General features: G+C 47.7%; 1 protein-coding gene across 2 annotated transcripts in view; it reads left to right on the top strand.

Moving 5' to 3' along the window:
* LOC122254601 (uncharacterized) overlaps nt 1-10,000 on the top strand; it is a 109,460-nt gene that overhangs the window by 7,762 nt on the left and 91,698 nt on the right. For both annotated transcript variants that reach the window (XM_043018360.2, XM_043018361.2), the window contains exon 2: nt 6,018-8,357. In XM_043018360.2, coding sequence (XP_042874294.2) covers nt 6,031-8,357 — 2,327 coding nt within the window. In that variant the 5' untranslated portion in view covers nt 6,018-6,030. The remainder of the gene's footprint in view (nt 1-6,017; nt 8,358-10,000) is intronic.

Here is a 10,000-nt window from a genome sequence, read left to right as displayed (position 1 = left end):
AAGTAGTTATGAAACCGGGTGTAGCGTGCAACCTACAACGCTTGGAAAATAAAGTGCAAAAAGAAAAGAGAAAAAAGGAAAAGAAAAGAAATAGTCCCGCACAGCTCGCTAGCCGGCCGCCGCCATAATGACACAGGGCTATCAATCATAGTCAAAGTCCTCCGCCTCGTTCTCTCTATTAAAACGCTGAGAATACCCGAAGGCTCGCCAAGACGGGCAAGTAAGTCACGATTTTAATATTTCACACGTTGGAATTGAAACATATCGTGTTATAAGAGCAGGGTGCGCGTGTTATTCGACGGTTGCACTCTTATGATGGATGGGTTTTGAGTCACAATGCAGTATCTATTTTCAAATCACTCGTCTATTGCTCTTATATGGGATGGGGGATAGTTAGATAGTCGGTATATACTTAAATATAACTGAAATACGATCAAAGTTTCGTAGTACTATTTATATGAATGTAATGATTTTCATTGGAAAGATTTATATCAATAACGGCATTTCGCGTGAATAGAGGTAGCTGGGTCATTCATCTTTACAACTGAAAAGAAATGTGTTTGTGAAACGACTTGAAAATGGCTTTGATCTACCATTATGATTTTTTTTCTAGAACAACAAAGACCTTTTGTTTGAGTTTTATATGCAGAAAATGAGGGGGAAACTCTGGAGACATGCGACAATCTAGAAAATATACGAACCAAAATTACAAGCAAAAACTGCTCACAATTTCCACTTGAACCGTGGAAAGTCTCAGTCTGAAGTCACGCTGTGCATAACAAGTACAGTCTTTGTGGCAGGTGTAATAATACACCAAGAAAATGTAAACTGCGTGCCCATAAATATGCTACAGATAAAGATTCCGACAAATCTACCTACATACGCCAGCTTTTTTCTTATAAGGAAGGTATTTACTCCACGCGTTTTGCGAGATAAGCCTTACTTCAGGCAGAGCGATTTCCATTTTGCCTTCCGTAGCTAACGAGCTTTCGGGCCATGGGAAGGAAGGTCTGAAATCGTCTGTCTCCCGATTTAGCACCTACCGTCCGTGTGGAGGGAGGCTGATTGTAAAGAAGATAGGCAAGGTGACATGCAGGTAAGAACTGCTATTGCTTCCTTTAAAGGTAGGCCGACACATGGGTAACCGCTGTCGCCATTAGCTCGGGAAATAACTGTTAATCAAGCCGACATCTTAAGGGTAAGAAATGGAAAATATAGCCAGGTAGTTCTTGGTCTTGTCCGGAGGTAGCCCAGGGAGGTAGGTAGAGATATGAAGCTTGAGTTAAGGCAGAGGTTTGGGATGAGAAGAAATGCTTGATAAACCACGGGAAATCTTTACGTTAAAAAACGGGCAAGCGGGAGAAATAAATGCAAGAGAGGAGGGACACAGATACACGAATCACTGATTGGTGAAGAAAATAAAATGCTAGATAAACTGACTCATTTTGTATTTAAAACAGTTTACGTTCCTCACCGATAAAACAAAAACAAAAACAAAACATCGATAGCTTCTTTAGGCGAGGCAATAAAACAAAATAAACATTCAGAAAAAGCAGTCTTAACATGGCGATACTCCGATAATGGAAATCAGGTAAGCAAGAATAGCAGCATAAAAGTAACGCCAAATCAACCTCGAGAAACTGCGTGGGGTATTTGTGCCTCTGATACCGATAATAACACGCGCCATAAAACCTAGCCTGCTTCGGGCATTCCATTCACAAGTAAATCGGACCCAATACTTATTTGGGGGTTGGGGGAAGAGGCGAGGGCGGAAGGTTGGGTGCAGGGGATGAAGTTAGGGTTCAGCGCAGGATTCTTCTTCTTCTTCGCACGTGTTGGAGGGACCACGACTTACTCAAACAAGGGAGTTATTGATGGATTGATCCTTGTGTGTCCAACTGTGACAAGTCATGGCCGCAAACACACGTCGGAGGAGAGTCAAGTAAGAACACTTATCGCCTTTGTGGTAAACAGGTGGAGGGTAGGTGAACAGATGGCTGAGTACGTGAATATTCGATGGAACAAAAGTGATTTTCACCCATTTCTTGGCTCCATTTTTGGTAAAGCATATGGACTGAAGAGGTGTATAAACAAACGAGTACATTTGATCTGAGTTCTAAAGATCATTCAGGTGTGAGATGCGTCGAAGTAATCGGAAAATCGTTAAGGAAAAAAAAGGGAAGTTTCAGGAATAAGCAAGCAAAGCAAGGAGATGAATCCTGATGCCCGTGCCAAAGGACAGAGCTTATGTAACGAAATTAATAAGGACTAACTCACTGAATAACCTGACAAATGCGAAGATATTAGAAATTAGAAGTGGGCAATCTATCCGTGCCTCGTTACCCAGCCATTCAAGAGGCCATGGGTCCTCGACATGAATTTCGCAATCCCTTTCGTCCTTACAAAGATCTTTAGCTACACGCAAGCGACTCACGCAGAGCAAATCATCTCAAAGACTAGAACAGAACTTAAAAAGACAAAACCTGGGCGCAGGAACGACAAAGACAACGCGCAGGGGGGGTGGGGGGGGCGTAGCGGTCAGGTAACAGGGCGGTGGACTTGAGGGCCATGTAAAGCCATCAATAACACGAGATCCCACTGAAGGACCCGCCTACCCTACCCTACCCTGCCCTGCCCTGACTATAGGCCTGCCGGAACCCTTCGTCCGCACTGCGACCCGCGGACACCCTTACTTTCACGGGCGTTCGCGCAAGGTGAATGGAAAGGAAGTCTAGAATCCTCCCTCCTCGTCATAACACATTTCTGCAGAAACCCTAAACGTCTCCATTTTATCGTTATCAGTGACGGGCGAGTGGTGATTACACGATAGAAAGAGAGAGGCTTACATAGCCCTAATGAGACTCGCGTTCTGCCATTAATGAAACCTCAGGATAACACACAGTTTGCCGAGGGAACTATGAGAGGTGAGAGCACCAATGAGCACGCGGGGAGATTACGGCTGATGGATTACCAAGCTGGATGTACACGGTCGGGGGATTTACAGCTGTTTATTGAGCGCTTAAGTGATAGTGCTGAATGACTCCCTGTCTAAGAACCGTTTTTCCTCGTCATACACGTGGTAACTTTCGTTGTCTAGGATATAGGCCTACACAATTAATTACATGTACATTGTTATACTTCTGAATACATAGTAAAATACAAACATATACTATTTACTGGTATATGGAGAAAATTTGAAACATAACTGATAATCCGTATTTTGAAGAGGTTTTCTAATACACCTCTTTTAAAAGGACTGGCCAGACCCCCTGCTACCATCATAGCCCTCTCCCCCCCCCTGCTCCTATCACGCAAACGGTGGCCATGACGGTGCTAAATGATAATGTGCTTTTTGAAAGTATTTTGAATAAACAATTCGACTACTGTAAACGTCATTGTTCGTTTAAGTCGTCCGTTCATCGAGAAAACCTTATCTGTTTTCGAATTGGCAATGGGGGAGGGGGAGAGAGAGAAGACATGAGAAGAGAAGAGAAGAGAGGGGCAGGCAGGCAAAGAAGCAGAAAATCATGTGGAATTATGTTATATATATATATATATATATATATATATATATATATATACATACATTATATATAATATATATATATATGTATATATACTTATATATGTGTGTGTGTTTATATATATATAATATATATATATATATATATATATATATATATATATATATATATATATACATACATACATACACACATATACACACGCGCGCGCGCGTGTATGCACGAGAGTGTAAAAGAAATTTATAACGTTACAAGTCAAATTCCGAAACGGCATCATAAATCTTTCCCACTCGTCTCAGAGAACGAAAAGACAGACCCCTGGGCGCATCACCTTTTTTCCGTTTTTAGACATGTTCCTCCGCCTTTTCCCTCCCTCCTCCGTTTCCGCAACTGCCTACCGGCGGTTTGGCGGGAATGGGTAATTAAGGCGGGACAGAGTAAACAAACCCGTGGCATTTTACCCCTGATTTTTTTTTCTCTCTCGCAGAACACCTTGTTTCCTGCTATACGTTGTTCAGTTCAGCGTTCTATCTGAGTCGTAAACTACCCCGTGTCATAAATGCTTCCCCCGGGACGACCCAGGCGAGGGTAGTCGTAACCGGGGCAGTGCTTATAACCGGGGTTTACTCTAAAACGAACTCAAAGGACGAGCTGTGGGATGAATGGGAGTTTGGTTTGCTGATTTCGAGGGTGAATGGCGTGTTTCCAGGGTTCTTTCTACACACGCAAACGCACACACACACATACCAACACACATACTAGCACACACACATACCAACACACACACACCAATACACACACCAATACACACACACACACACACACACACACACACACACACACACACACACACACACACACACAGATAAAGATAAATCTACAGATAGATAGATAGATAGATATCCCTATACATATACATATACGCGGCGTTCGTACATATGTGTAACCGTACATGCATATATGTACTAGAACATTCATTCTCAGAAGAACCAACTGAAACCGAACATCCTCGCCCAAAGTCACCCCATTCATTAAGGCTAAAACGTCGTTTCTGTTTGAAAGGAAAACGGCCGATTGAAAACAAAAACAGAGAGTGAAAACAAGAAGGTAATAGAGTTTGAGGTTGTAAGTTTATCCAGGTGAAGAGGTTCGAAGGCCCCGCCAAACTTGTTCGTTTTTTTTATCCATTTTCTTTTTTGTTTTTGTTTTTGTGTGTGTGTGACTTTGGGTAGATTTTTTTTCGCTGAGTCATGTTCGTTATCTTTTTTAAAATTATATGTAGATTTTTTTTTGAGGGGGGGGGGATATACTATAATTTAAATAAATATGAAAATTAGGAATAGGATATAGTCTTTAATGTACTTACGGCTCATCTTTTCGACTTTTATAATTTCAGATACCCTTGTGAAACTAAAAAAAACTAGAAAAACTATCACTACGCTACGCCACATAAAAAAAAAAAGCATCATCAAATGGATAGAAATTATTAACTCTCAAACACTCAAAGTAAATCTTTTCGATCTTAAGACAAGGATTGCAATTAATTCTTATTAAAATAAAATTTTGCAACATGTATAAAGGTTGCCCGACGCAAGCTCCGCTGCCCGCTCACAAGATTAGCACTTATGGTGCTTTCTGTTCTAGGTTGCGATGCACCTAGTTTGCGATTCCTTTTGAAGAACAGTGTTGGTGTTAAGACAAATGTGTGTGTGTGTGTGTGTGAGCGAGGGAGGAGGGAGGGAGGGAGAGAGGGAGAGAGGGAGAGAGGGAGAGAGGGAGAGAGGGAGAGAGAGAGAGAGAGAGAGAGAGAGAGAGAGAGAGGAGAGAGAGAGAGAGAGGAGAGAGAGAGGAGAGAGAGGAGAGAGAGAGAGGAGAGAGAGAGAGAGAGAGAGGAGAGAGAGAGAGAGAGAGAGAGAGAGAGAGAGAGAGAGAGAGAGAGAGAGAGGGGGCAGAGAGAGAGAGAGAGTGAGGGAGAGAGAGGGAGAGGTAGATAGATAGATAGATAGAGAGAGCGAGCGATGGGAGTGATTACTGCACACTCCACTCCACCATCGCCCCAGCCACACAATAACCGTGGGACTGTCTTCAGCTCGTAATTAACCCATCAGACACGGAGGCAACAATGGGTCATTTTCGACCACCCGCGCCCTCGCCTCAGGGTACAGACGAACAAGTGACCTGACTTGACCCAGCATCGCCCCTACCAGATGAGGGCACAGGTTCCTCCTCTGAGAAGCCATCAGTGTAGGATTCCAACAAGGCGACCATAGTTTCCGGGAAGAAGACAAATGCTTGGGACAAGGGTTGATATATGGGGCGCTAAAATAAGTCGAAATTTTCACTCGGAAGAAGATGTGTTAGGATTTTTGTCATATTTAGGACCTTCAAGGCTTGTCTGTATGTTGACGGTTTTATGTTTAGGTATTGCATGCATGCAATACAAATTACTGTGTAGTATTATGTGCTTAGTAACCTTTTCTTCTGTTTTCCCAGGGATCGCGCAGTTATGGAGAGCGGGCGGTCGGCAGGCGCGGGCATGGGTGGTCCAAGGGGGCTGGTCGCGGGCGTGAAGGCGGCCTTCCGGTCCCGGTCTCGCTCGGAGAAGTCCAGATCTCGCTCGCGCTCCAGATGCGAGAATAACACAACAGATGATCACGATGAGGTTCGTCACGGCAAGAGCGAGCGGGCCCCGCGGTCGCCGTTCCTGGGCTGGGCGCGATCACGGCATAAGGATCAGCCCAAGGCAAAAGATGCTGTCAAGGCGAAGGAGGTCACGGGCGGCGCCGCAGAAGGTAGCGGCCCTTGCTCCCTCCTGCAGGCGGAGCGACTGAGCCTCCACACGTCGGAGGATTACTGGCACACCTCCGAGGACTTGCGCGACATCCGGCGAGGGACATACACCAGTTTCAGGAGTGACTTTTACGACGGCAAATGCGCGGCCGAAAAAGAAAACGAAAAAACGCAAGACCGTCTGAGGTTGCTGGTTAATGACGACGCTCCCACAAGACTGCCGGACGCGAGCGAAAAGGGAGGTGGTCGCCTGGGGAGATACGTCAACCTCCCCGTTCTCGGCAGCGGTGCCACTGGGCAAAGGGTAGGCGAGGGTAGTGCCAGGGCCGGTGAGGGTGGGTCGACTCGCTGCGTCATCGCAAACAGTCACGCGGAGGTAGCCAGTAGCGGAGTTATTGCGGGCCAGGAATCTCAGAGCCGCGTGTGTGCGGACGACGCGGGCGAGAGGAGGGGGAGCGTGGAGGGGGAGACGGAACTGGAGGGGGAAGTGAGGGTCCAGGGAGATGGCAGTGACATGCGTGAGGACGAACACGTCGAAGTGAAAAGCGAGAAACAGTTGAGATTCGACACTTCGACCATTAAGAGGTACTACGACAAAGAGAAGACCTCGGAATCGGCTCGAGGGTCGTGGTTAAAATCAGCCTTAAGTTATAACTTGGAAGTGCCGGAATCTCCCAGGAACGAAGTGATCGTGTTAGCTCTAGGTATTGACCAGTACATAGAAGAAGTGTTCAGGTTCTTGGACGCCACGGGGTCCGGCAGGGTGAGTATCGAGGACTTCCATTCGCTCTGCCAGGTCCTCGGACTGTCAGAGAGCGAAGGGTTGCCGAAGAAGGCGCAGCAAAGGTGTCAGTGTCTAGGGTCGAAGCTGACATTGAATGGCAGCCTCGATAATTCATTACTGAACAACGAGGTGCCAGGCGACAACGTCTGTCCCATCCATCTCAACTTCAGCGAATTCCACGACAGGCTGTGCGAGAGTTTCGTGAAGGGGGCGCAGACGGAGACCCTGTCCCCGCTCGCGTCTCGGCGCCCTCACAACCCGCGCCTCGTAACGTCGGTCGTGCACATTCAGCGGCGCTACGACGTCCTCGAGAAGATTTCGAAGTCCATCGCTGAAATAAACTCGGAGTTGGAGGGCGGCGACAGGAGGGCGCCGGCAGAGTGTCCTACGGCAGCGTCTGCCTGTTGCACCTCGCGACAACCCGCCCATGTCGATCGGAACTCCAACATCTCTCCTCAGCCGTCGTATTCTGAAACTTGCCTCCTGAAACGACAAGTGCTTTTACAGCAACAGGAACTCCAGTGCCTCCGTGAAGTTATAGAGGACATGCGCGTCGCTCTACAAAATTCAGACGCCGAAAACTTGTCGCTCCAAGTACAAATGTCGAGAAGTTCAGCCCCGTCCCGGCGCGGGTCGGAGCACGACCTGTGTCTCACCGATGAGGAGGACACAATCGACGACCTGGTGAGACAGCTGACGGAGCTGAGTCGCCCAGCGAAGGAACCTTCTTCAATTCCTGTCGCAGAGGTCGCTCCCCAGCCTCAGGAGGCACCACAGACGCCACCAGAGAAGCTACAGGCAGAAGATCCCGAGTGCAAGAAGGAGACGCCAGAGATCCCACGCCTCCCTGAGCCTCCCATTTCTCCAAAGGGCACCCATAATACTGCCTCCGTGTCTGGTGACCTTTCTTTGGAGGCCGAACTCCAGGCCACGTATGAAGCGTTGCAGTCGGCCCGGGAGGAGCAGGAGGCGACACAGGCCGACCTTCAGCGGACAGTTGGCCAGCTACAGCAACGAGAGGCAGACCTAAAGGGCGCCGAACTCAGCCTGCAGGCCTCGTACACCGCCCTCGAGAAGGTGCAGTACGACAGCCACGCCCTCGTGATGGAGGTCGCAGAAACCCGGCGCCTCCTGGAGGAGACCAAGGAGAGGCTCGCCGGGACGCTGGAAGAGCTCACGCTGGCGAAGGACACCATTCTAGAGCAAGAGACGCAGCTGACATGCGCAAGAGAGAGCCTGGAAGTGCTTCAGAACTCAAGGTAAGCCATTTGATTACGCTTGTGTGTGTGCATGTGGTTGCGAGGGACAGGGAGTGTAAGAGGAGAAAGAGGAAAAGAAAGACGAAGATGGAGAAGGATAAGGGAAAAGAGGGACGGCGAGCAAAGAAAGACAGAGGCTCAATCAACACTCAGAATTCTGAATTATGGAATTGACAAGGGCCAAAGCGTGGAGAATTTTGACTGACATCACACGCGGGGTGAACGGGGAGAATCTCGGTGGGCCGTCGTGCCGCAGGCCAGCACCCTTACTCCGAATCTTGGTGTGTGTCTCCACCACCTCAAGACAGTCGTTAGATCTTAAATCTAGAAGAAAAACCCGATCATATCTCTCACCTTAGTTCCAAAAATGATGCTAACGTGTACGCTGCCTCAACGAAGGCCAGTCTTACGATAGGAAGATGTGACCGCATCTTATGAAATTTAATATTACACACACTTTTTTATATAAAGTGGCCAGTAGTGTATAATTTACGATTCTCACCTTGGGCATGATTGTAGAACGTGTCATTACGTGCGCCCGGGCCTCTTCCTTTCCTTAGGGTGCGCTATGATTCCCTCTGGAGAACCTGTAATTGGCTGATGGGTCTTTCACTGCCAGAAAGGTGGTCGGTGGTGTTGGCTCTTGGGCTGACCCGCGATTGGTGTGATTCGGTCGTGCGTGATTCTTAGTTCAAAAACCTGCGATGTTGTTATGGAAGAATGTGGTTCATCTTCTGGGAACTGTTAGAAATACACACACGTGGAAACACGAATGCACGAATACCAACAAAAACAGAAATACAGAAACAAACCAACTGCACACACACACACACACACACACACACACACACACACACACACACACACACACACACACACACACCACCCCACACCCAACCCCACACACACCAACCCACACCCCCACCCACACCAACACACACACACCCCACACCCCACACCAACACCCACCCCACACCCCACACCAACACCCAACCCACACCCACACACACCCACACCAACCCACACCCCCACCCACACCAACCCCCCCACTCACCCACACCCCCACACTCACACAAACACCCAACCCACTCACCCACCCCACACCCAACAACACCCACCCACACCCCCACACCCACCCACCCACACCCACACCCAACACCCACACGCCCACACTCACACAAACAACCTGACCAACCCTACACTTCCGCATAGCTGGTGTTCCCGGCAGGGGTCGAAAGCACAAGTGAACAGACAAGGGCGGGGGGGGGGGGGGGGGGGGGGGGGTTGTCAGAGAAAGGGAACAACAAACATGGTGTTGGGGAAGGATAGATGAGATGAGAGTTACGTAATAGTGACGTGATGGTTAGGTGATAGTGACATAATAGTGACGTGATAGTGACGTGATAGTGACGTGATAGTAAGATAATAATGAGACCTGTTTGACGATTGTGATAGCGGCGCCTTTAACATTTGAACTAAAACTGACATTAATAGAAGGCCATGTGAAGTAGTAACATATTCTTACGAAAATATACATACAAATAACTAGAAGTAATTGAAAGTAGGTGTGGATAAGAAATTATCCGGAAAAGCAGTTCCGGATATTTACTAAACCTGTGTGCTTTGCAAGACATAGACTCGGG

This window comes from Penaeus japonicus, unplaced genomic scaffold (genome assembly GCF_977035675.1).
Source record: "Penaeus japonicus unplaced genomic scaffold, GWHDUDI00000001_assembly GWHDUDI00000011, whole genome shotgun sequence".
NCBI lineage: Eukaryota > Metazoa > Arthropoda > Malacostraca > Decapoda > Penaeidae > Penaeus > Penaeus japonicus.
Note: the sequence above shows the minus strand (reverse complement) of the source record. Positions and strands in the feature narration are given on the sequence as shown.